At 37.9% G+C, this 27,408-nt stretch overlaps 1 protein-coding gene across 9 annotated transcripts in view; it reads right to left on the bottom strand.

Annotated features, from left to right (window-relative positions):
• Positions 1 to 1,341: 1,341 nt before the first annotated feature.
• KCNK2 (potassium two pore domain channel subfamily K member 2) overlaps positions 1,342 to 27,408 on the bottom strand; it is a 198,003-nt gene continuing 171,936 nt past the window's right edge. For 8 of the 9 annotated variants that reach the window (XM_072733271.1, XM_026001119.2, XM_072733276.1 and 5 more), the window contains one exon: positions 1,342 to 3,600. In XM_072733271.1, coding sequence (XP_072589372.1) covers positions 3,283 to 3,600 — 318 coding nt within the window. In that variant the 3' untranslated portion in view covers positions 1,342 to 3,282. The remainder of the gene's footprint in view (positions 3,601 to 27,408) is intronic. The other variant, XM_072733272.1, reaches the window with a different exon arrangement.

Genomic DNA, 27,408 nt, shown 5'->3' on the forward strand with positions numbered 1-27,408 from the left:
AAAGCAAATTTATACTTGCACTTTAATAATAAGGAATGCAAATCACAAATAAGTTATGATTTTACTAGAACAGCAAACATTTTTTTTAAAAAGGAAAACAAAAATATAAGTTGATCTAAGTCTGTAGTTCCTAGGCATAAATAGCTACCTCAAGTCTTCAGAATGGCTATTTTTTTTTGTATTCTATCTAAAATTTCCCTTAGTCTGCTTAAAACTCTAGCCTTAAGAATCAAAGAATTCTACAGATTTTTTTATACAACGTGAGGTGGTATTTAGTCTTTCTTTTATGTCGTGCGTTCCTTAGAATTTGAAAAACAAAGTCCTACACACACACTGCTCCCACTTTTTTGACGGGTAAGACACAGTGATTCAACTCCATCTTGGCTTTAGCAGTTTCACTTCTTCCTCTATTATGAATGTGAAATATTATTGAAAAAAGGATAGGTGACATTAACTAGATAGCAAAATATATGGATTTGTATAAGAAGTGGAAAGAACTCCAATCCTTTTACATTTAATAGCTGTAAGATAGAGGAATTTCTTGTCTAGAATCCATGTCTAAGATTTCATATCAAAGGGTTCCTTGCTGGTTCTAGTACTTATTTTTTTTTTTCTTTCAGATGTTCCTCAGGGTAAAACTACTTACTCTTAAACTAGTCCAGTGAAAAAAAAATTCACTAGAAAATTCTAGACTATGTCAAAATCTGTCTCTATGTTTTCTCCACAGTAAATAAATACATTAAAGCTTGAGGAAATAAAACTGCTAGAGTACAGTTTTTCTTAGATCTTCCCCAATTCTGAGGATAATGTTGGGAACCAGTTTTAGGATATTTACTGAGAATGAAGGTGTTTGGGCATCAATCAATAAATTTATGCAAGATACAGATAAGGTATGTTGTTCAAATATTTGGGGGTATGAGGTCCAGAAGACTAGATTCAGCAACTACCAGGATATTTGATTGTTTTTTTCCCTTGCAAAAAATATTCAGGTGCCTGTGCTTGGCATTTAGATTACTTCAGTGTCGAGACAAGGTCTAACAATGATAAAATAAGATATTAACATGTCATAATTTAATAGAAACAATCTTGAATTTACATGCCATTTAAAATATCCTATTTCAAAAGGCAGTTTTCTGGATATTTACTCTTGGTTAACAGTCACGAGGAAGAACATTCTGCACATATTTAACAAGGGTAGTAAGACTTCATCAAAAATATTTCTTGAATATTGTGAGCGAAGGAGCCACAGAAAACTCAGCATGAAAAGCAACATCCTGGAGTTCCACTCCCCTAGAATCCCATCTACATTCTCAGCAGCAAGCAGGAGACTCAGAAAAATGCTGACTTTAATTACAAACTTTATTTGTCAATACAATTCACAGTTTATACATGGTGCATTCCACCATATGGACTTTCAGAACAGCTATTGAGGAAATGGGTGTAGCTTTCTCTCTAAAAGAGCCTGACTTTCTAAAATTTTGGTTAGAATTTTTTAAGTTTATAAAAGTACCTTCAACAAGTTAAATGAATATTTACACATCTAGGTTAAATGTAAATTTTGGAAAATAAGCATCTATTTAGATGTTTGTTTTAAGATCCTCGGTTATTTTTTAAGATCCTAATTGGAATGCCTCTTATTCAGATATTTCCACCACCCTTGTTCCCAGAATAAAAGAAATGCTTTGCAATTGCATTTGGGGAAGTCATCTTTCTGCATTTGAAAAATTATATATACAATGTACAGCAGATCTAAGTATGAAAATAAAAGAGTAGCAATCTACTAGGTGCCTTTAATGAATTTCTTCTGAATCTTGGAAACATCCAAAGAGTTACAGGATATAAAATTAAACTAAAAAGGGATATCAGCCTTTTCTATCAAAAAAAAAAAAAAGCTCTCAAGATCTCAAGATTTAAATTGTGCTAGAACAGCTTTTTCTCTAATGTCAAAAGATGAATTATGCCTGCAATCTGCATTTTTTCCATGTGCAATATCACAATGATCCCACTTTCAACTGCTCTCATGCTCAGTCACAGCTCCAGAGGGACACCCACACAAGGCAAGGCTGTACCCAACTCTGACTACAGCATCACCTTCCTGTCTGGCAAAAGTCACCTGGGGAGAGAAAATCAGATAAGCCTTCCCATCAAAAAAAAGCAAATAGGTGCTGGCAGTATAACGTTTATTAGCAAATGGTCGTTAACACATTATCATGCTATCTTCTATTCCTCAGAAGGGCAATTCACAGCAATTGTTTTAAATCGCCTCCAAAAGATCCATGTTTAACAGCTTTCTTTTGTCAGATTATATATATAATATATATAATATTATATATAAAAATAACATATGCACATATGTTATTTTTTCTTCTGCTTCCACCTTTCAAAATGTGTAGTTCTTAATAAATGATAAATTCCAAATACTGCCAGGAAAGAAGGGACTGTTTGGAGCAGCCAATTTTACCAGGCTGGAAACCATTACGCTGTGTGTATGTACCACTGGTACCTGAGTCAAATAAATACTCAGAGGGACCATCTGCACACCTCATTTCTTTGCAGTGCCTTTAATGCTAGAATTTCTGAGTGTTGCTTCAATGTCCATCTAATTTGGCATCTATTCCTTCTTCGGGCATCATCACTTCAGTCAGTTTACACGCTGTTTCCAGCAAGGGATGGTATTCAAACGGGAGTGGTGGGATAAAGGGCTGCAGAGGTGAGCCTAGGGGTGGGGCGGGGGAGGAGAAACCACACATTAGCTAGAGAGGTTCCGTTTCTTCGTTAAGATAAGGCACTGACAGAAAATTTCTTAGGTAAAAGGCTGCATAAGAATCTCTTGCCATTTACAAAAAGAAACGTTGTCATCCATAAATGGTCCGTATCTAGGCTCAGTTAGGTAGACCCTGAAAAGTTAAGGACTGATCCCTCGAAGCTACATTACTACCAGAGACACTTATAATCCATTCTGAGGCCTTATGGCACATTATGAAAAGAGGGAGGAAAAACAGTCTGGGCACAAAAAGGCATCAGACATTGCTTGTGCTGTTCCACTTGTCAAAGAGAGTGGACCGCTCCACAAGCATCATCAGAAAGATCGTGCTGGCTCAGAATTCCAAATTCGCCAGATGGCACATGGCCCTGACGGGTGTTATCTATATTCTGTTCCCCCTTTGGAGCTCATGCACAAATTTTTTTTTTTTTTTTTTTTAAAACGCTACCAGCAACAGTCATAAAGAGCATACAGAGGTCCTCACCTACGGCTAGGCCTAAGGTTCTTCAAAGAGAGGGTTATTTAATGTTCTCGATAACAGCAATCTCCTCGCCCGCACAGTGCGGCGTCAATCCGTTCAAATAGATGCTGTCCGTTTTCAGCAAGGGCGGCAGCACGTCCCTCTCGGTGGCCAGGTGGTTCACCGACAGGGTCCTCCGGCAGGGGGTCAGCTCTTGGTTGTGGCTGCCTGCGAGCTCGGCGGACAGCTTCCGCTTGATGGACGTGGCCCGCTGGAACTTGTCGTAGATCTCCACGCTCAGGCGCCTCCGGGTCTCCTTGAACTCGGCCGTGACGTTGGCCGTCCACTCCGCCGCGTGGGCTCGGAACTCCCCGACCTGGAGCGCCACGCGGAGGAGACACAAAGGGACACCAACAGACGGTCAGCATTTGTGTGCTTGGTCTGCGGACCACCTCACTGGCCCGACCCAACGAGAGACAAGACCGGAGCCTTTTGTGACGCGGGAGGCCCGGGAGCTGCTGTGCTCAGGCACGTGGTGCTGGGGCTGCACCCCCCCCCCCCCCCATTTCTGCAGCTAAGGCTCCCGAAATGATCCTGTGAACTTCAATCTCTCTAACCCAGGCTGCAGCAGAGATACCACATGTGCTTGGGTGTTGGTTTTATTTTTTTGTTTTTATCTATCTATCTATCTATCTATCTATCTATCATCTATCTATCTATCATCTGTCATCTATCATTTATCTATCATCTATCTATCATCTATTTATTTTTGTACATGATCCTGCCATCGAAACTTCTGTCGCTGTAAAATGGCAATATCTATCTATCATCTATCTATTATCTATCTATCTAATCTATTTATTTTTGTACATGATCCTGCCATCGAAACTTCTGCAGCTGTAAAATGGCAATATCTAGCATTATCTATCTATCTATCATCTATCATCTATTTTTATGCACGATCCTGCCATCGAAACTTCTGCAGCTGTAAAATGGCAATATCTAGCATTATCTATCTATCATCTATCTATCATCTATCTATCATCTATTTTTATGCATGATCCTGCCATTGAAACTTCTGCAGCTGTAAAATGGCAATATCTATCTATCATCTATCTATCTATCTATCTATCTATCTATCTATCTATCTATGTATCATCTATGTATCATCTATCTATCATCTATTTATTTTTGTAAACTGATCCTGCCATCGAAATTCTGTAGCTGTAAAATGGCAATATCTATCTATCTATCTATCTATCTAATCATCTATTATCTATCTATCATCATCTATCTGTCATCTATCATCTATCTATCTATCACCTATCTATCATTTATTTTTGTACACGGATCCTGCCATCGAAACTTCTGCAGCTATAAAATGGCAATATCTATCTATCATCTATCTATCAATCATCTATCTATCATCTATTTATTTTTGTACACTGATCCTGCCATCGAAACTTCTGTAGCTGTAAAATGGCAATATCTATCTATCTATCATCTATTTATCATCTATTTACTTTTTGTACACTGATCCTGCCATTGAAACTTCTGTAGCTCTAAAATGGCAATATCTATCTATCTATCTATCTATCTATCTATCTATCTATCTATCTATCTATCATCTATCTATTTATTTTTGTACACGGATCCTACCATCGAAACTTCTGCAGCTGTGAAATGGCAATATCTAACTCGTTCAAATGTCTGGAGTTATTTCTTTTTTTCCTCTGTAATTTTGAGAGGTATTGGAATGCAGTGAAGGCAGTGAGACCAGCAGGAGCAGCAAGCCTACATAAGAGCCTGGACTGTGAACCCAGGTGACCTACTTGGTTCTGGTAGCCAGGCTGTTTGCTCGGGGTGCAAACACAGGTCTGAGAGAGTGGAAGTGGTGTGTGCAAGAACTTTGTATCCAGCCCCACACTGGTTAGTTGGGAACTCTCTGTTTACCAAATAAGCAGGAGAGTATTCTGTTTCTGCTTTCAGGGAAAGCAAAGGAATGGGAACTGGCAAACCCACTTGGAGGCCCATTCAGAGGCTATGTCCAACAAACAGTTTCTGAATGAATGTCTGTGGAATCAGTGAAGTTACTCAGCCTGTCCGGCCACCACTTCCCGGGGAGTAGAAGAGGCACCCTTACAGGACACACCTTTTCCACATACTAACCATACTTTCTTCCTCTTCCACTTTGATTATCATTAATATTTTTACAAAAACAGCCTTATATTAAACATTGCTTTGCAAAGGGCTTTCCTCCCCCTTAACCAATTTTAGTCATTTTTTCCTGATTAGTGTCCATTATCCTACCTCATAATTTTATATCAGCTGATAAAAACAGGGGAAGGGGGATGACAGCCTCCAGGTCCAGCTCTATCACTCCCGTTCTGTGTGTCCACTGGCAAGCAATATTACTTTTTTTAAAGATTTATTTATTTATTCATGAGAGACAGAGAGGGAAGCAGAGATAGAGGCAGAGACATAGGCAGAGGGAGAAGCAGGCTCCCTGTGGGGAACCTGATGCAGGACTCAATCCCGGGTCTCCATGATCAGGCCCTGGGCTGAAGCAGACGCTCAACCTCTGAGCCACCCAGGCATCCTGCAATATTACCTTTTTTGAGCTTCAGATTCCTTTTCTATAAAACAAGAATAATAATCCATTTCACAAGAGAACAAGTGGTGTGTGTGTGTGTATGTGTGGTGTGTGTGTATTCTTAAAATATAAAGGTCCACACCATGACTAATTATGACAATGACACTGGTGATAATAGAGCTTGCCAAGGGTACTTTGAGAGCTTGAAGGAGAATACCAGATATAGACTAAGTGATACAGAACTGAAAAAATGGGGCATTTCCCTCTGGAATATAACTCACAGGTTCTAAGCATCCAGTGGCACCATGATCTGAGGTCTCTTTGCAGGAATGCAGTGGATTACTTAGCCCTTGAGTTATATGGATCTTTAAAGTCATGAAGTGCTTTGGGCATGTTGAAGGCATACATAAAAGATAGAGCTGACCAGGGGCACCTGGGTGGCTCAGTTGGTTAAGTGTCTGCTTTTGGCTTGGGTTATGATCTCAGGGTCCTGGGATCAAGCCCTGCCTCAGGCTCCTGGCTCAGCAGGGAGCCTGCTTATCCCTCTGCCCCTTCACCACATTTGTGGGCATGGGTGCTCTTTCTCTCAAATAAATAAAATCTTTAAAAAGAAAAAAAAAGATACAGTTGAACAGTCATCCTGGCCAGATACACTGGGTGATTTATTTCATCAAAGGAAGGCCAAAGCAGGAGAGTGTTTATGTTTACCTTCTACTCATTATTAGAACTGGAATAATATTTTTAAATATAATGATGCATTCAATGTAGAGCTCAATAAACATTTACTCATAATAAAAAGCACTCTCATTATTAACACAGGTCTGTCATGGGACTGTGGAAAATTCTGCATGTAACATATATTGTGCCTACTACGCTACGTGTTGCTCTTTTTAAAAATGTTAACTTATTTAACCAACTTGAAGAGGATGACTCTATTATTTCCCTCATTTCACTGAGGCTAGAGAGGTTAAAAAACTTAAGAGACACAGTAAATATGTCTTGAAACCAGAATTCAAATTTGGAGGTCAAGCTCTACCCTATTATTTTGCCTTGCCAGTAAAATCTTATTGATTCTAAGGACTAAACATCTTTTGGAGATGCACAAGGCAAATTCACATTGTATGGAAATCCATCCTATAGCAGGTTATATTAGGATGCAGACTGCCATAATTTCCTAAAAGTACTGGGAGAATCAAAGTTTTTCCAATATCTGCACTAGGGCTGCTTATCTAAACCAACAGTGGTACCTGTTCCCTGTCTATTGTGCCCTGATCTTTCTACTATTCTTCATGATACTGGATTTAAGGAATGTCACCACTCAAAACTCAAAGCTTGAAAATAAGGGAGGAAAAACAAGAGAAAAATAAAAGAGAGTCCCTCAAAAACCAAAGCAAGGCTATCAAAATAAAGAATGACTTATTCCTGGTCCTTGAAAAAAATCTTGACCTTTAGAATTGTCCATAACAATATATTCATTATTGATCAAATAACAGTGTCCTAAAGTGGAGATCCCCTTCTGTTAATGAGGATAAAATTGTATATTCAAACTCTGAAGGTGCTTTTTTGTTTTCAATGAAATTAGAATGTCACATTTATATAAGCAAAACTTTCCTTGATTGAAATGTTAATGCTTGTGGAGTTCTGGAGAATTACAGCTAATCCTTATGCACTAAAACATTTTTGCTTCATTGGATTTTTATTTTAAAAAGAAATATTTCAATAACTTAATCAAATATCTTATCTCCCTAAGACTAAGCAATCTATACCACTTAGTAACAAAGTGGAGGGTTGAAAATGAGCAAAAATAGCTCCTAAAGGATCACAATCACTGTTCCTACAGCTCATACACTTGACTCAGAGAAGAGGTCTTCCCCCCAGTTCCATGAATTCTTGACTTTTACACAGTGCCCATAGGCCATGTGATCTGATTGCTAAGGAAAGGAAGAAAATGGGAGTGCTAAAGTCACTCACCCCCTAAACTCGCCCCTGCAAGTAACACTTGCATCCTTGTCACTAAATTCAGTGGACCATTCTCTGTCCCTGGGCTGCTTGACCTTCACAAGCTGCAGAGTTTTGCTGGCTTCTCCCTCCCTCCCAATCAATCCTTGGTACTATCCAACTCAGCACCCTCTCAAGGTGTTGCTTTACCACTCAGACTAATTCTTCTCAGTCATCTTGGGGGCTCACTTTCTCTTAACCCTTTCCTTGTCTAGCTTTGTTCCACAGGGTTCTATTATTCTCATTTTCTCTGGATGACAAAATCCTTCCAATGGTTTCAATTACCACCTACTTGCTGAATACCTCCAAATCCATATTTCTAGGTCTAATCTCCCTACTGAATTCTGTATCTGTATAAACTGGCAGCTTGGTGAACACCTTCATTTTAGATGACTTCCAGGCATCTCAAACCTGGCTTATCTCCAAATGAAATCATTTAACTCCTCAAATCTGTTATTACCTAATTTCTTATCACAGTGAACAGCACCTTTAACCACTACGGTTCCTGAGCTGAACTTCAATATCATCCTCTGTTCTTCCTCTCATTCAATCTTAGATCAAATCAGCCCTGAGCCTTGCTAATTTACATCTTCTTTTCTCTCAATTCCTTTCACTCCTCTCCATTCCCATTGTCAAAACTGTGGTCCTGTCCTGAATTATTATTTCAGCAGCCTCCTAACCAGTCTTGACTTAAGTCAACCTCCATCCCAATGCATTATCCACCTAGCAGCCAGAGTGCCCTTTAAAAAAACATATTGATTGGGCACTTTCCCTTGCATAAAACCATTCAATTGATTCCTGTTTCATTTTGGATAAAGTCCAAACTCTTTAAAGTGGCTCATATGTTCTGGGGTCTACCTATTTCAGCCTCAGTTCTAACCATGATTCTTCTCAAAGTCTAAAAAAACAATAAAAAAAAATGAAAACAAAAACCACATTTATTTTCCTGAACATCCCACTCATTTTTTAATTTTTTTTGCCTTTATTCACTCATTGTTCATTATTTGCTTTGTTTGGAATACTGTTCTCCACTCCTTCTCTAGTGCCTCCTGCATGTCCTACCCATCCTAAACTAGACCTCTTCATGAAGCCATTCCCTGGCCCCCAGACTACATCAGGGTCATTACAGCAGTCTGTGCTTTCTTAGCATTACTGTCATTACAATGCATTACAACTACTAGTTTAATTACTCTCCTGGCTTCATGGCAAGATAGACAGGATAAGTCTGCTATATCCTATTCAGCTTTCCCAGAACTTAGAAGAGTGTCCATAGTTGGAATTCAGTATTTGCTGGACAAATGAATGAATGAATGAATGACAGACAAATCAATCATGTTTTGGAAACATGCTCCAAGAAGAAGAGTGTGCCTCTTGGTTGACTCTGAGGGGAGGATCCTGTCCCTTTCAGGAGAGAGAGGCAGCTGGGTCTATTTATAGTAGAAATTCAAAGTATGTTTCCTCAAATTTTAAATTTAGTCTTTGTAAAATCTCCTGATCATTCTAAAAAGTCTGTGATGCTACTAATGTCTCATCCTCAATGTGAAGAAAATCATGTCCATTGTAAAGATCATTTAAAGCAGATTCCCTTCTCCCTGCCAGCCCCCAATCTTTGTCATCATTCTCACCATTTTGCATGAAAAAAACCTGACTAGGCCACCCCAGAACCTAGGCTTCACCATCCTTATGGAATGTAACCTTTAAAGTTAAAGAAGGGTTAATGCTTTTACTTTAAAAGAATCACCAATACCTTTGTTAGCAACTATGAACACTTACTAAACATCTAATAGCTTTCCAAGGTAGCAAAGTTTCATGATTACAGAGGTCCAGTATTTGTCTCCTTGGTAGTGGTTCCAAGCTCTACAGTTCAGGTTCTCCATAGCATCTCAAACAATACCAAGAAGGCCTCCTTGGAATAGTAGCAACACAATTTAAAACCAATTACTTGCCATATTTCAACTATTTTAGGGCAATTTTCCTAAATCACACAAGGTTGATAGGATGGCCTAAGAAAGATAGAAGTTCACTAATATAGAAACTTGCAATCTATGAAGTTTGTAGGAAGCTCATATGTAACTGTAAGGAGTATTTATCACCCCACTGACTCCAACCAGCAACATGGCAGATTTGACAGTAAAGATTACTGGCCAACTTCTTATCAAGCTCACTCTTTCCTCCCACTAACTCCATACTGCAGCATCGGGGACAATGCTTTGAATAGAGTGAATAAAGTTTAGTTTCCCCAACCAAGGTGGTAAATTTAATGACAGAGACTATCCATCCTATTTATTTCTTCTCATAAAAGTACCCCAACATGGTAATTTGAACCGACTAGATGCCTGCATACTTTCTAACTGATGACTGGTGAGAAATCTGTGACTGTTGACTGACACAGCTCTCTGCCTGTATACAGTCTCAGATACTCTCCTATAAAGCTATTTGCATAAGTTCAGTATCAGTGTGTATTGGTACACCCTGAAGAGAAAGCAATTTTATAAATCAATTTTACTAATCACTGAAATGTTCAGAGCCTTTGACAAAAGTCAATTAATTCATAGAAATTTATTCTGGGCAAGAATTTTCACCAAAGGAAAAAATATGTATGAAGATATTCTCTGAACCATATTTTTGAAGTTTTAAAATTAAGTAATCTCGACACTCAGTATGGGGCTCCAACTCATGACCTTAAGATCAAGAGTTACATGCTTTTCCGACTGAGCCTTCCCAGTGTCCCTGAACCATATATTTAATAGCATAATATTGAGATTAATAAAGGTCATTTAAAAAGTCAGTGTTTATGAGAATCCTCAGGTATAGAAACTATTTTCTCCTACTATGATGTGTTAAATAAAGTGATAAAGTGATAAAGAAAATAAAATTATATCTTTATTTTGATTACAACTGTGTAAAATAATGAATGTATATAGGCAAGGGTAATAAAATAAAAGCATGTAAAAATGGAAACTGTATTGAATATCTATTATAGATCAGGCCCTGGGCTTAGTGCTAATGTTCTTGAATTGCAGAAATTTTTCCTTTTAAATCACCCCCTTACTGATGTTATAGTACTACCTGTACAGATTCAGTGTCCAGCACACTCAGCCCTGAATAAAGCTTGTGAGGGCAGAGTTCTCTCTGGAAAGCTTTCTATTTGCTTGACACATGCATCAAAATTGGACTGCAATTGCCATTGGGAGTTTTTCTTATCCATATATCAAAGTGAAAAAAAACCAACAACACCTTGAAGGAATCTTTAATGTAACAAAGAAATAAAAAATGACAGAATAAGATGAAAAGCCAGCCTACAGAATGGAAGAAAATATTTGCCAATCCTATTATCTGATAAGAGATTGATATCCAAAATACATAAAGAACTCATGCAACTCAATAGCAGAAAAACAAATAATCTGATTAAAATAATAGGCAGAGTATCTGAATAGACATTTTTCTTAAAAAAAAGATTTATTTATTTATTTTAGAGAGGGAGAGAGAAAGCACGTGGGGCAGGAAGGGGCAGAGAGAAAGCAGGAGAGAGAATCTCAAGCAGATTTCCCACGAGCAGGGGAGCTGATGTGGGGTTCAATCTCACAACCTTGAGATCATGACCTGAGCTAAAATCAAGAGTCAAACGCTTAACTGACTGAGCCACCTAGGTGCCCCTGAATAGACACTTTTCCAAAGAAGACATACAGAAGGCCAACATGTAAATGAGGTGTTCAACATCATTCCTTATAGGGAAAATGCAATTCAAAACCAAAATTACATACCACATCACAACTGTTAGAACCACTAGTATCCAGAAGATAAGAAATAACAGGTGTTGGCAAGGATGTGAAGAAAAGGGAACCTTTTTGCACTTTTGGTGGGAATGTAAATTGCTGCAACCACCGTGGAAAACAGTATGGGGGTTCCACAAAAAGTGAAAAATAGAACTAGCATATGATGTAGCAATTCCACTTCTCAGTATTTATCCAAAGAAAATGAAACCACTTACTCAAAAAGATATATGTACTCCCCTGCTCACTGCAGCATTATTTATGACAACCAGAACATGGAGATAACCTAAGTATCTGTCAATGGATGAATGGATAGAGAAACTGTGATACACACATACACTGAAGTATTATTCAGCCATAAAAAATGAAATCTTGCCATTTGCAACAACGTGGATGGAACTTAAGGGCATTACACTAAATGAAATAAGTCAGAGAGAGGCAAATATCATATGATCATATGATCTCACATGTGGAATCTTAAAATACACACACAAAATGCAAGTTCACAGGGACAGAGAAGAGACTGGTGGTTGCTGGAGGCAAGGAGTGTGGGGGGGAGTGGGCAAAATGGGTGAAAGGAGTTAAAAGGTAGAAACTTTCAGTTATACATAAGTCGTGGGGATGTAATGTACACCACGACAACTATGATTAGTAACACTGTAATGCATATTTAAAAGTTGCTAAGAGAGTAGATCTTAAAAGTTTTCCTAAGATAAAGTTCTGTGACTAGGTATGGTAACGGATATCAACTAGACCTGTGGTGATCATTTTGCAATATATACAAATATTGAATCATTATTTAGTACACATAACAGCAATGTTATATTGTATGCCAATTATACCTCAATAAAGAAATTTCAAAAAAATTCTAAAAAAAAAAGAGTGAGACCGTTTGAGTCATTTCTGAATCTTTAGACTGTGAGTCATTATTTCTTAATCTTTACCTTGTTTACTAAAGTATAATTAATTATACTTTACTATATACATTTGGGTGTGATGACTTTCATATTTGTTAATGATTTCACTTCAGAAAGCTTCCTGTCTCTACTCCAGGCCAATCTTCACCAGAGTAGTCATTTCCTAGTAGTAGAAAGTATAAGGGCCTCAAGAGAATTTTCAGTGTTCTCAGTTTGAAAAACAATTTTTTAAAATTGCAGGTCTTTTATTTTTCAAAGATTTAATTTATTTATTGGAGAGGGAGAGAGAGCACGAGCAGGGGGAAAGGTAGAGGGAGAAGCAGACTCCTGGCTGAACAGGATGCCCAACGCCGGGCTGGATCCCAGGACCCTGTGATCATGACCTAAGCCAAAGGCAGACACTTAACTGACTGAGCCAGCCAGGTGCCCCTAATTGCAGGTCTTTAAAAGGCTTGGTCCTTATCAACTGCACTGGTAAGGTTATTTTCCTTCAAGCAACTCTGCAAAATTCCAGCCACATATTTTTTTCCAGAAGAGCAAAGCTGATTTATGGGGAGAAGTAATTCTTTATACTTTCATTTCCCTTCTGCTTTCTTTCTGACCTATGCTTCTGTAACAGGAAACATGATTTTTGATAGAGAAAAGATTCCAGGGTGCATACATCTATATGTCCTTTGAATATGGCAAAAGTCACTGTCTCCCCACCAGCTGGAGTTACCTAAAAAAGTGTTGCTGATTATTAACTAGAATGCAAGGGCTGTTGCATAAATTCTGTTTTTTATAAAATTCAACAATCACCAAGAGGTTAAATACTTTTTTCATTTTAATCTGCTGCTTAATTTATCAAATTAACTTGTGACATTCCTCAAATTTAGAATAAGTCTAACCTGAATTATTTATTTACCTTACCTCTGTATATCACTTTGACCAAACAAGTCCTTAGCCCTTCTATACATTTCCATTAAATTGGAAAACCTAGCATTCTCTGCTTCAGATTTTTGCCTAGAATCAAAACTTCCCTACTTCCCTACCTACCCTACTTCCCTACCTACCCACGAGCTTTGAAATTCTACAACTTTCTTTATAGAGATTTTGTTTTCACATCATTAATAGATGAGTAGTAATAAAAATTCACTAATATTCAAAATTGTCCAGTTCCAAAGACCAAATAGCTTGGCAACATTTTTTCCCAGTTATTTGTAGGCAGGTACTTTAGAGTGGAAATTTGTGGTGTAATTTAGAAATCTGGCAACAGTGACTCCATTAGTCCTTTGTGGTAAAGTAGCCATTCAAATTTTCTTTCCCTCACATCTCTCCACCAGTCATCCCCCTTGAATCCCCCTTCAGATCATGCATGTACACTGCCATGTTTTGCAATCCTACAATTTCTGTCAGTCTCCCTACAGACCTTACCCTACCTTATCTCTACTTTTCTATTCTAATTGGCTTTTTCTTCTCATGTATACTCACTTAACTATGAATAATAATCACTCACTATAGGTAAGCCAGTCCCTTTCATAGAGTCATAACTAGACAGGAATTTCTATCTGAAACTCTAAGATTTTTTTCTAAGTTTTTTCCAATTAACAAAAGCCAACTCAAGTACTGGGTAATACTTGGAAGAGTTTCAACTTTTCTTTTAAAAAAAAAACATTTTTATGTGCAGATCTAACCATTGTTTTCTTTTAAAATTCTTACTTAAATTCCAGTTAGCATACAGTGAGTGTAGCATTAGTTTCAGGTGTACAATATAGTGATTCATCACTTACATTTAACACCTGGTGCTCATCACAGCAAGTGGCCTCCTTAATCCCCATCACCTGTTGCACCAACCTGTTCACCCACCTCCTCTTTGGTAACCATGACTTTGTTCTCTACAGTTGAAAGTCTGTTTCTTGGTTTGCCCCTCTCTTTTTTTCCCCCTAGCTTATCTGTTTTGTTTCTTAAATTCCACATATGAGTGAAATCATATGGTATTTGTCTTTCTCTGACTTATTTCATTTAGCATTATACTCTCTAGATCCATCCATGTTGTTGCAAATGGCAAGATTTCATTCTTTTTTTATGGCTGAGTAATATTCCATTGTATTGTTTTTGACATAGGCAAAATAACATGGATAGAGAATCTTCTCTGTAAGGGCCTATTTTTTTTAAAGATATTTTTTTGAAAAGGAGAGAGAGAGAGAGGAGAGCATGACCAGGGGAGGAGCAGAGAGACAATCCCAAGCAGACTCTACACTGAGCGTAGAGCCCTTGGGGCTCAATCTCACAACCCTGAACTGAAATCAACAGTTGGACGCTTAACCGACTGAGCCACCCAGGCACCCCTCTAAGGGATGTCTTCAAAAGGATCTAAAATAAAGCTGACCATTTAGGATTTAATGGCCATTATGTAATTTTCTTTACCAGGAATAAAACTAAAGAGGTTTTTCTTGTCTTTGTCCAATGCATTTTTCTGTCCCTTTGATAGTGGGATGTTAATTTTTCTCAGTGCTCAAATGCTTATATACCTTAGTGACTTGAGGCAAGTTAATACTAAAAGCTGAGTTGAGGTAGCTGGGTTGAAAGCATTCCTCTGGTGAAATGTATAAAAATAATGTGAAGCCTACTTTGCATTCCAATTTCAGAGGTTGCCTAGACTATAATTCCTGACAATTATTATTAATTCATTTTCCGAAGTATTGACATTGCGTTGCATTGTTGAACTGCACTGTTAAAAAGAACAATTCAAATATTCTCTTTACTCACTGGTTGGAAAAAAAAAACACAGCTAAAAGGATTACTAAATGTCACATTATCTTGACAGAATAGTACATGATGTTTTTCTCTGGTTTTCAGGAAAGCATATGTAATATTTATAAGGCCTCTTTAATCTAAACTACCTTTTTTAGTTAGCTATGTCTCCACTCCTTAATACCACACATATTAACATAACTGTGCAAATACTGAGTACAATAGTTTTAATAAAACAATGTCAAGGAAAATAATAATACTAATATTAATACCGTGATTTTAAAATACCTTTCTTGTAAAAATATAAAAGTATTATATGTAATGTTAACTGCTTTAATGATAAGGTGGGGCTGTAAAATCAGACACTCACTTGTACAGTAGACCCAATTTCTTAGTTTTTCTTATAGGTGTTACATATTGTCAGCATATCACTGAACATTCTTGAAATTCTCCCCAGTGGTCTGATATTGGAGTTACTTTAACAATCTGTATTATGGAGCTCTCCAACTTACATAACATTTTATTGTAGTGTGAAGATAGAGATATTAAAATTCATAAAACAATATAAAATAATTTATGTATTTTTTATAAAATTTCACATACTCATGATTGGGTTACAGTAGGTAGATATTTGTCAGTACAATGAGGAAACTCTATGATGGGATGGGGCTGATGGTGGGGTCATGCTGTGTTTGTTGTTTTTCTTAAAAGTACCTAGCTGTGTGACAAATACCAGTCAAAAGTAATAACTGAATAAAGGGATGATGAAACTTTATAAGCATTTTCCACAAAATATATTCATTATATATTTAATAAAATCAAAGCAGTGGTGCCTGGGTAGCTCAGCCGTTTAAGCCTCTGACTCTTGGTTTTGGCTCAGGCCATGATCTCACAGTCATGGGATCCAGCCCTGAGTCAGGAGCAGTGTGGAGTTTGCTTTTCCTTCTCTCTTTCCCTCTCCCTCTGCCCCTCCCCTCTGCTTGATCTGTCTCTCAAATAAATTTTAAAAATCTTTAAAAAAATTAAAATAAAAACATCTTATGACGTTTCAAAACTCTTTCAAGAAATCTGGATTTAATAGTAGCTTACTTATAACAAAAGGGCATTTTATGTTATGACCATAAGACCTGTTCACTAAAAAAAGGTTTTTGCTTCCTTTCCTCTTCTTTTTTCCTTCCTAAAGAACTCAGCCCTTAAGCAGTTAGGTGAAGCAAAACAAGGGAGACATCAAAGTGACATGTGGCATGGTTTTTTCCTCCCACCCACTCCAGTCACCTCCTTCGGAGACACAAGTTGTAGCTCACTTCCTTATTCTCCACTTCACCTATTCCTCTTTATTCCACAGTTTTGCAAAGAGTAAGTAAATATTTTGGTATTCTTTAACATGATTGACCTAGGATGTGTTACCCAACCATGAGCTTCACAGACTATGTGTAACTCTTGCAACTGTATTATACACTAGGAGAATTTGTGCATTTTTTTAGTGGGGAAGGGGATCAGAGCTCTTCACAAACTCTCAAAGAGTATGTGACCCAGAAAAGGTTGTGAACTCCTGCTATATGAAATAAATTCAACATTGATGCTAATACAAGTGAAAGACCCCTCCTATGTTTTGGACTGGTCCAAACAGTATTTTGTGCACTGTTTTATCTCAACCACCTAGTCCAGTACAGGTACCTTGTAGGCACTTAATAGAGCTTGTCAAATAAGTGTCCCAGGAGCCAGAGGAATTTGGGGGTGTCACAAGGAGGCTGGCGGATAAAAGACAAGAGGATGGTAGAGAGTATTATGGGAGAATGCTGTAAATTTCAGACATTGAGCGTCATGATGCAAAGACCTGTTGGAATGTGTTAAGAGAAAAGCTATTGCCCTTATAGTGCTTCCTGGGTGAGACAGATAATTTCATAAGTAAATACATAATTACAAATCATGATTACGTGCAGTTAAGCCAAAGTAAAGAATGTCATACAGCATATAAGGAGGAGGAATATTAGATTGGTGGGGTCCGATGGATGTCTGGAGAGATGTGACATTTGATCCGAAATCAGAATGATCTCTGTAGTCACCAAGGTGATGAGCCTGGAGAAGAGTGCTCAAGGCCAGGGCAGAGCACATGGGGAGGGGAGGGCAGGGAGAGAAGGGGGCGGGAGGCAAGGGATACATGTGAAAAAGAGCTTGGTGTAATCAGAGAACTGAAAGAAGGCCCATGTGGCTTGATTCTAATGTATCCACAAGATGAGGCTTGAGAGGCAGGCAGGGCTCAAATTGTGCATGACCACGGAAGTCAAGTTAATTCAAAGATCTTGAATTTATTCTCAGAACAATGCGAGACAATTGAGAAGTTTGAAGCAGAGAATAACAGTGTCAGGTTTGAGTTTTGGTTTCTGTACATGCACCACATATGTTGACAGAAAAGTCCTGAAAGTTCAGAGACAAGGATAGGACTTCAATTTTTATTTATTTTTGTTAGACCATTACTAATATTTAATATATGGAACACTAGTGCTCTTGCTTGGTGCCTGTGGACGGTGGAGGAATGAAGAGGAAAGAGCAGGATTTGCACCATGGGCAGGCTGGCAGGAGCTCCCTCACCTCTCTGATGTCCATGTATTCAGATGTCTTAGAATTTACAGGCCACAGGCTATGAGCAGTGTGGTTACTTTTAGAAAATCACCTTTACATAGTAGAATTTCTGTTATACTAACTAAAAAGGAGGGAGGTAGCCATGAAAATCTCAGGCACTAACAGTTGCCTCCTGGTATAACACTTAAAGATCACCTATGCAATTTTTTTCTTAAAATTTGATGAGACTCGCTGTGATGACAAATTGTTTCTATAGGATGCACAGGGTAGATATTCTGAAACAAACAAATCCATCTACTCTATCCCTTTAAGGAATAGAAGATATATATAAAATATAAAAATTTTTAAATATTTTAAAATATGTACAATGGAAGAAGAATTTGTCTTAAAGATTTTTAAAAAATTTATTTTAGAGAGGGTGAAAAAGAGGGCACATGAGCAGGGAGAGGGGAAGAATGGGAGGAAGAGGGAAGGGGAGAGAATCCCAAGCAGAGTCCACACTGAGCGTGAGCCCCACATGGGACTTCAGGCTTAGTCCCACTGCCCTGAGATCATGACCTGAACAGAAAGAAACCCAAAGTGGGAGGCTTAACTGAACGAACTACCTAGATGGCCCCAGAAGAGGAATTTTTTAAAATAGGTGTTTAGAAATGACTTTCCAGATGGACATTTCAATGTGGCTGGTTGTGATCAGAAATGCTTTCTCCCAAACAACATCTCTGAATTCTGCAGCTAGTAGGCCTGTTTCCTACACCAGAACAAGGCCCCTCTCTCCTCCACCTGGAAGGTTATAATCCCAGAAGGGCTGGACCTGTAGTAGTGACAAGCAGAAATCCTAGGGGCAGTATATCCGGCAAGTGGTGCCATGTGGTGGTCCCTGGGCTCAGGCAGGGGTCTGGCTAGAGGAGTTGCATCTCTCTCCCTCTGCTTCTCCCCCTGCTTGTGTGTGCCCTCTCTCTCTCTCTCTCTCTCTGTCAAACAAATCAATAAAATCTTTAAAAAGATTTACTCATTGACATGAGTAAAAATGGCTATTTCCTAGCGCAAGAAAGCCATTTGCACAATTTGTGAAATGATACTAAAAAGTGAGTACAATGTTCAACAGGCAAAATTTTAAAAAAGCGTCCTTCTTACATTTGGATCTATGTGAGTTACCTTTCCCAGACACGACAGCCATTAAATCAAGAATCAAAATAAACTGCACTGTGAGGTAGAATTAGGGATGGCCATAACATGGAGCATTAAATCCAAGACCATGGGACATTCAAATCATACTGTTTTCATTATTAATAATTTTTGGGGAAAAGCAAAAAAGTTTTTTATTATCAGTGAACACAATTTAAACATTTTTCAATGACTTCATTTTCATCTTTTTTTTTTTCATTTTCATCTTTTAACATTTCTCCCTTTGCATGTGTTTTAAGTCTATATCTAATATGTTGGTGCAGGAACATGGTAGCACATATATGTAACTTACATATATGTAACTAAACATGCATATGGTAGAGACATAGGCTCAAAGAATTTTTTTTTTTTGCAAATAATGATTCATGATAAAACTTCCGGAGACCACTGCAGAAAGGAAATGGATCACTGGGAGATTGAGAGGGAAGGCAAACATGTAGGTAGGATGCTGCGGAGTGGGGTCAGGCAGGCTGTTCTGCAGCTCCTTCCACCATATTGGGGGACTTTCAACCTCTACGTGACTTACTCATGTTGCACAATAGCTTCACTCATGTCTACCTCCATCATTCTTGGCTCTTTAACCTTTGCTGTAGACAGGCACCCATTCACAGGTCCCTATCCTGGACCTAATCTCTGACCATAATTCCAAACTCTCTAGCTGTTTGCTCTCTGGCCATCACTATTCTAAACTGCGACCCCACTGAACCTCATAGACACTTGGTCCCTTAGTGTCTTAGCCCATTAGTCCCTTCCACTCCTCCCTGTACTCTCCCACCACCCCAAAGATGCCCTCAAAGCCTGTTAGTGTACATGTTTTGATAGCCATGTATTGTACTGTGGCTACTGGTTTTTGTCTATCCTGTTTCCTATTGGACACTGGTCACTGAGCCCAAAAGTATGTCTAAATGTGTCATCTTTTTATTGCTGGATCCAATCTCTGCCTGAAGTACAGTGGCTACCCCAGAGAGCTTAAAAAAGTAAGCTGTGCAGAGAATATTAATTGCTTTTTCTTTAAGCCATTTATTCTAAATTTATGAAAATGTTTAAATTGCACATATCAATCTGGTTCAATAGGTAAACTGAGGGGGTGATTGTTTTAAAAATTAAAGCCATTAAATAACTTTTGAATGTAAGAATATTGGAAATTTTATTCCAAGCAGTGCCAGATAGGTATTTTTTCCTATGATAGTCAAAGGAAAAAGTTATTTATGTTTCTAGGGCTAAACCCATCTCAGGTATATTACCAGAATCACTCTCAGTGCAAGGTATAGGTGAGTGGCTGGAGAGTTGTAGGGTGTGTAAAAGAAGATGAGACCTCAGTACCATGAAAGCCATATATGAAAGATCCACAGCTAATATCATCCTCAATGGGGAAAAACTTGAGAACTTACTCTCGATGGTCAGGAACAAGACAGGAATGTCCACTCTCACCACTGCTATTCAACATAGTACTGGAAGTCCCAGCCTCAGCAATCAGACAACAAAAAGAAATAAAAGGCATCCAAACCAGCAAAGAAGAAGTCAAACTTCCATTATTTACAGATGAAATGATACTCTACATAGAAAACCTGAAAGACTCCACCAAAAAACTGCTAGAACTGATACATGAACTCAGTAAAGTTGCAGGATGGAAGATCAACATACAGAAATCTGTTGCATTTCTATAACTAATAATGAAGCAGCAGAAAGAGAAATCAAGGAATCGATCCCATTTACCATTGCACTCAAAACCACAAGATACCTAGGATTAAACCTAACCAAAGAGTAAAGGATCTGTACTGTGAAACCTATAGAATATTTACGAAAGAAACTGAAGATGACAAAAAGAAATGGAAAAACATTCCAGGCTTATAAATTGGAAGAACAAAAACTGGGCTTAGTCGGCTAAGCACCTGCCTTTGGCTCAGGTCAGGAGCTCAGGGTCCTCAGATGGAACCCTGCCTTGGGTGCCCTGCCCAGTGGGGGAGTCCACTTTTCCCTCTGCCCCTCCCCCTGCTTGTGCTCTCTCTCTCAAATAAATGAAATCTTTAAAAAAGAAGAAAGAACAAAAGCTATTAAAATGTCTATAGTACCCAAAGCAATCTACAGATTTAATGCAATCCCTATCAAAATACCAACAGCATTTTTCACAGAGCTAGAACAAACCTAAAATTTGTATGGAACCCCAAAGACCCTGAATAGCCAAAGCTATCTATCATCTATCTATCTATCTATCTATCTATCTATCTAGTAGATAGTAGATTTTATATATATATATATATAAATATATAATATATATTTATTAGGGTACTACTACATAGTCATATGTAGTAGATTTTATATATATATAATATATATAGGGTAGTAGATTTTATATATATATAAAATCTAATCTTCTCTTTGACCTCATTGAGAAAATGTTGGGAGTATGATCCAGCTAAAAGGACTACTCTCAAAGAAGCCTTAAAGCATCCTTTCTTTTATCCCCTAAAAAAAGCTGCATAGATTTGTAAGTGTATAATTCTCTTGAAGAAATTTTACAGACTGTATCAGTCTGATTTTTAAATAATTTATTTTGTATAGCTTTTGTAAATTTCTTACGTTTTTGTATTGCCATGTTTATTTTGTTTGGATAATTTGATTCACTAAGTAAATAGCTAAAGTAATGAACATTTTTTCAAGTAATTACTGTATAAAATGATATATTCAAAATAAATTTTTTGTGCTTATGAAAAAAAAAAGTCCGTCTGTGGCTGCCCAGTGGATCTGGTGCCATGGCTGTGGGACGGATGTGGAACCAGCCTATTGGGTACTGTCAGATAAGCACAAGACCGTTTGTAAGTTTTCAGATGAAATGTCCATCCCGCGAGAAGAAGGATGTCTGTTTAGAAAACTTCTACAATAAACTGAAGTAAGTGTTCAGCATATTGTAGAAAGAATGTTGCACTTCATCTTTAGGCTGAGATTAGGCAGCTGTTTGTAATAAGGACTGCGGAGGAAGCTATAGAACTGTACACTGGTGCTCACTTATAAAAGCACTTTGTGTCAAATGGTGTAGTGCTTTATATCATAATATCATGTTGCTCTAATAAAACTATTTTTTGTAAAAAAAATATATCTATATCTGAGAGAAATGCATGAGCATGAGGGAGAGGGAGAAGAAGGCTCCCCACTGAGTTGAGAACCTGACTGGGGCTTAATCTCAGATCCTGGGATCATGACCTGAGCCGAAGGCAGACACTTAACTGACTGAGCCACCCATGCACTCCAAGCCAAAGCAATCTTGAAAATGAAAAGCAACACTGGAGACATCACAATTCTGGACTTCAAAACAATATGGTACTGGCACAAAAACAGACACATAGGTCAATGGAAGGGAACAGAAAGCCCAGAAATGGACCCACAACTATACAGTCAATTAATTTGCAACAAAGCAGGAAAGAATATCCAATGGAAACTAGATAGTCTCTTCAATAAATAAATGGTGTTGGGAAAACTGGACAGCAACATGCAGAAGAATGAAACTGGACCACTTTCTTACACCATACACAAAAATAAATTCAAAATGGTTTAAAAACTTAAATGTGAGACAGGAAACCATCAAAAACCTAGAGGAAAACACAGGGAACAACCTCTTTGACATGAGCTGTAGCAACTGATTAGACACGTCTCTGGAAGCAAGGGAAGCAAAAGCAAAAATGAACTATTGAGACTTCAAGATAAAAGCTTATTCACAGTAAAGGAAACAATCAACAAAACCAAAAGACAACCTACAGAATGGGAGAAGATTTTTGGAGTTGTTTTATCAGATAAAGACTTAGTATCCAAAATATATAAAGAACTTATCAAACTCAACATTCAAAAAAAACAATCCATTTAAGAAATGGGCAGAAGACATGAACAGACATTTTCCCAAAGGAGACATACAGATGGCCAACAGATACAAGAAAAGATGCTCAACATCACTCATCATCAGGTAAATACAAATCAAAACTATGATGACATAGCACCTCATACCTGTCAGAATGGCTAAAATTAACAAGACAGGAAATAACAGATGTTGGCAAAGATGCAGAGAAAGGGGAACCCTCTTATACTGTTGGTGGGAGTGTAAATTGGCACAGCCACTCTGGAAAACAGTATGAGGGGTCTGCAAAAAGTTAAAAATAGAACTACCCTATGACCCAACAATTGCACTAGTAGGTATTTACCAAAAGGCTATAAAAATACTGAATAAAAGGGACACATGCATCTTGATGGTTATAGCAGCCAAATTATGGAAAGAGCCTAAATGTCCATCAACTGATGAATGAATAAAGAAAATGTAGTATACACACACACACACACACACACACACACACACACACACTGGACTATTACTCAGCCATCAAAAAGAATGAAATCTTGCCCTTGACATGGATGGAGCAAGAATGTATTATGCTAAGCAAAATAAGTCAGTCAGAGGAAGACAAATACCATATCTTTTCACTCATATGCAGAACTTTTAAAAAAGATTTTATTTCTTTGACAGAAAGAGAGAGAACAAGCAGGGGGAAAGGCCGAGGGAGAGGGAGAAGCAGACTCCCCACTGAGCGGGAAGCCTGATATAGAGCTCGATCCCAGGACCCTGAGATCATGACCTGAGCCGAAGGCAGACACCTAACTGACCATGCCACCCAGCTGCTCTCATATGCAGGATTTAAGAAACAAAACAGATAAACATAGAGGAAGGGAAATACAAACAGAGAGGGAGGTAAACCATAAGAGACTATTAACTATAGAGAACAAACTGAGGGTTACTGGAGGGGAGGGGATGGGCTAGAAAGGTGATGGGTATTAAGGAGGATGTTTGTTGTGATGAGCACTGAGTTTTGTATGTAAGTGATGAATCACTACATTTTACTTCTGAAACCAATATTACACTATATGGTAACTAAGTAGAATTTCAATAAAAACTTGACACACATACACATACAAAAGAAAGATGAGACATGAGTAACAAAGAATTGAGAAAAGAACAAGTCTTCATGTTGTTCTTTGCTGGTATTATTTTTAGAGGTTAACACATTTTTCTCTGAGTATATCCTCTATCAGTTAAAAAAATCTTTATTATACTTAAGCAAATGGAATGTAAGAGAAAATATTCATTATTGTCCAAGTGGAACCAGGAAAATTATATTCCAACTTGTTTTTCAAAGGGGATACTGCTTCCAGAATTTTCTCTCATAAACTCTCCTATGTACAACTGCATGAGTGTGGGTCATTGGCATTTATGGAAATCCTCTGATATGACTGTAGAGCTCTTCACTTTGACACATCAGACAAAAGGCTGGGGTATCAACAGAAATATAAAAAAGATATTCTCCAAGAATTCCTTCAGATAAGGGAAAGCGTAAGTAATTTACACATTTGGGTAATGTGCAATAAACATTGTGAATTTGCATATTTATTTCATTGCCTTTGCAATTTGCCCTTTACTCTTCTCCATTCTAATTCCTTGAAATGATATTGATTAGGGACACTACCTGTTTAGAAGGAAAAACACAATCTATATCATTGGCACAGAAGAAGCAGCTTTGTTTTAAAACAGGTCACTGCCAGAGGATCTTAGTCTATATTCTGTAATATTGTCTATAATCCATATTCGAATCTTAGTCTGGCAGGGCTGTCCATTCCACTGACTGCTACCATTCTGACACTGGACACTTCAAACATGGCCAATCTGATTTGAGATGTGCTGTTAAGTATTAAATACATACTAGATATTGAAATTTTGTTGCAAAAAACGTAAAATATCTCATTTATAGATCAAAATGATCCAAGTTTGGATATATTGGGTCAAATAAAATATATAATTAAAAATAATTCCATCTTTTCTTCTTTACTTTTTTAGCGAGCCTATAAGAAAATTTCAAGTTACGTATGTGGCTTGCATTTGTGCTTTGCATTATATTTCTATTGGACAGCCCAGTCTATAGGATGCCCTTATATTGCCATCTTTAAATTGGATTACAAAGAATCATGCTTTTGTTCTTAAATGAATGTATAAACCAAACATTTAGGAAAAAAATAAAAGTGGTCATGTAGTTTTGGAAAATAATGCAAAATTAGAATTCTTCTTCACTCTCTATTTCAACAAAAGGAGCAGAGAGGGTCTAATAATGCAGTGTTCACTACCCATGAAGCAAGTGTTCACAGCTGCCTTTCTCCAAACCCAATCTCGCATTGCCAAATTAGTTCTACAGAAATGTTGTTCACTGTGTAGGACATGATCTGTCTTACAAGCATGACACTGTATTTCAGTTAATGTGACCAAACTGTAATGAGGCTACATAAGAAACAGGAGGAAAAGATAAAAAGCAAAAGACGGGGCGATGGAAATATTGGGGGCATGACAAAGACACAGGTTAGCCTCTTGCCCCAGAAGAGTGCGGGGGCTCACCCTGAGTATTGTATATACGGATCAGAAATCTGTGAACCTGTCTCTGCAAGTGTATCCACTGGTGGCTTATGAATTTAGAATTCAGGGGAAAACACCACCACTACTGAATAGAAGAATAAAATGTAGGAAGCACTCATTGTGAAAGTAAAGTCAAAGAGCTATACTTTAATATCCCTTCAACAAATGCTTTTTTTCTGAAGATTTTTAAAATTTATTTGACAGAGAGAAAGAGAGCACAGGAGGCAGAGCAGCAGTCAGGGAGAGGGAGAAGCTGGATCCCAGGATTCTGGGATCATGACCTAAGCCAAAGGCAGATGCTTAACCGACCCAGGCACCCTCAACAAATGCTTCTAAAGAGTATGTGGAAAGGTAGCATGTTGGGCACAAACACCACTTGCCTGTGGCAGTCAGAAGCTGTCCAAAGCATCTACTCATACTCCATAAAAAGTAAGGAATTCTATACCAAAAAAGAGTGAAGTAGAACCCATTCTCTTCACTGCTAAATTCTCAGACAGGCTGACTTTCATGTACAGCATTCATGATCTCACCTCATGCTTTTGAGAACACAATTTGACCCATTTTTGTTTGTATCCATTTAACAGAGAGCTGTGTTATAATGGGTCTCTATTATACCTTGGTCTGGTTCTTTTATGAAGCCTAAATTATATCAGTCACTAAAGGGGCAAGGAATATTCAAGAAGGTTGAGAAAAGGCAGAGGAAAAGCAATGACAAATCCAAATGCTTCTCCAGGCACCTTGCCAGCATTACGTATTGCTTTTGATTTGATATTGACTAAGGAAGCCTTGCTCCATTACCACTCACATTAAACCAATGCTCAGAAAAGAGAGGAGATGGAACTTTTTACTTGGGTCTGATTTTAACATCTTGTGGACTCATAAAAGGGCTGTTAAAGGCTTCAATTATTCCCAGGTCCCCCTCTCACTAGCTTCTCTCTCTTCCTTTCCTTCAGATGTAAAGTTGGTTGCTTGTGCACTTTAAATAATGGAGGTGGAAACTTCCAGGAAAAATTTCAATTTCTTTAGTTTAAAAATCTCTTCGAATTGTCGGATTGTCCAATGGGGACAGGCCATACATATGATTCCCCTGTGAGACAAATCATCTAGCTACCTGAGACCTCAGTAAATGCAAGAATATCATGCTACTCATGGATGCCAAATGTGGACAAATGGAATGTATCTGTAATAGTAAGCAGGGCCAAACAATCAATGATGTAGATATATACATCTCACACTATTTCTGGGTCAGTTGGCAGTGGAATTAGAATGCATGCAAGGACCCACAAATAGACAACAGGACAAACAGGTTAAACAGAGAATGCTCATCAAATACTCAATTCTAGAACTAACATTTCCCAAGAACCTCTGAAATGTTTTTGAGTTCTGTGCTTTCAACCTACAGAACCCACACTTTTCATCATAAGAACCTAGGGTTTATTTGTCAAGGTAGGGGCTCTCGAAGCAACTTCAAATTTATATTTCTAAACTTCCTCTATTTTAAAGAAGTATTATTTTACAAGACCCAGCTTTAGCATATGACTATTTAACAATAACATTTATAATAATTCCATAGCTTACACTTGTAAAATCAAGGGGACTTTTTGTAAGATTGAATCTGCTTATTTGGATAAGATGGATGCTCTAACTTGCCATTTTTCACTAAGCTTCCTACAAAAAATCTATTAATAATGGTATCACCCTCCCACTGCATGAAAAGACTGTGCAAAGCATGTGAGCTTTCCCACTGGTCAAACGCAGGATAACAGAACCTTTGTCTGCCTTGGATATAAAACTATGTGAAGCATTTTTGAAGGCAGCATCAATCTTGTCACATTAGTAGAAAGAATGAACATTAGAGGTCATATCACCCCTAAGCATGGCTGGATTGGCCAAGGAACAAGTCAGAATGCAACGCCACTAGCTCACAAGTAGATAATTAACACGTCCTTAAAGATATAATCAC

Source organism: Vulpes vulpes, chromosome 13, assembly GCF_048418805.1.
Source record: "Vulpes vulpes isolate BD-2025 chromosome 13, VulVul3, whole genome shotgun sequence".
Taxonomy (NCBI): domain Eukaryota; kingdom Metazoa; phylum Chordata; class Mammalia; order Carnivora; family Canidae; genus Vulpes; species Vulpes vulpes.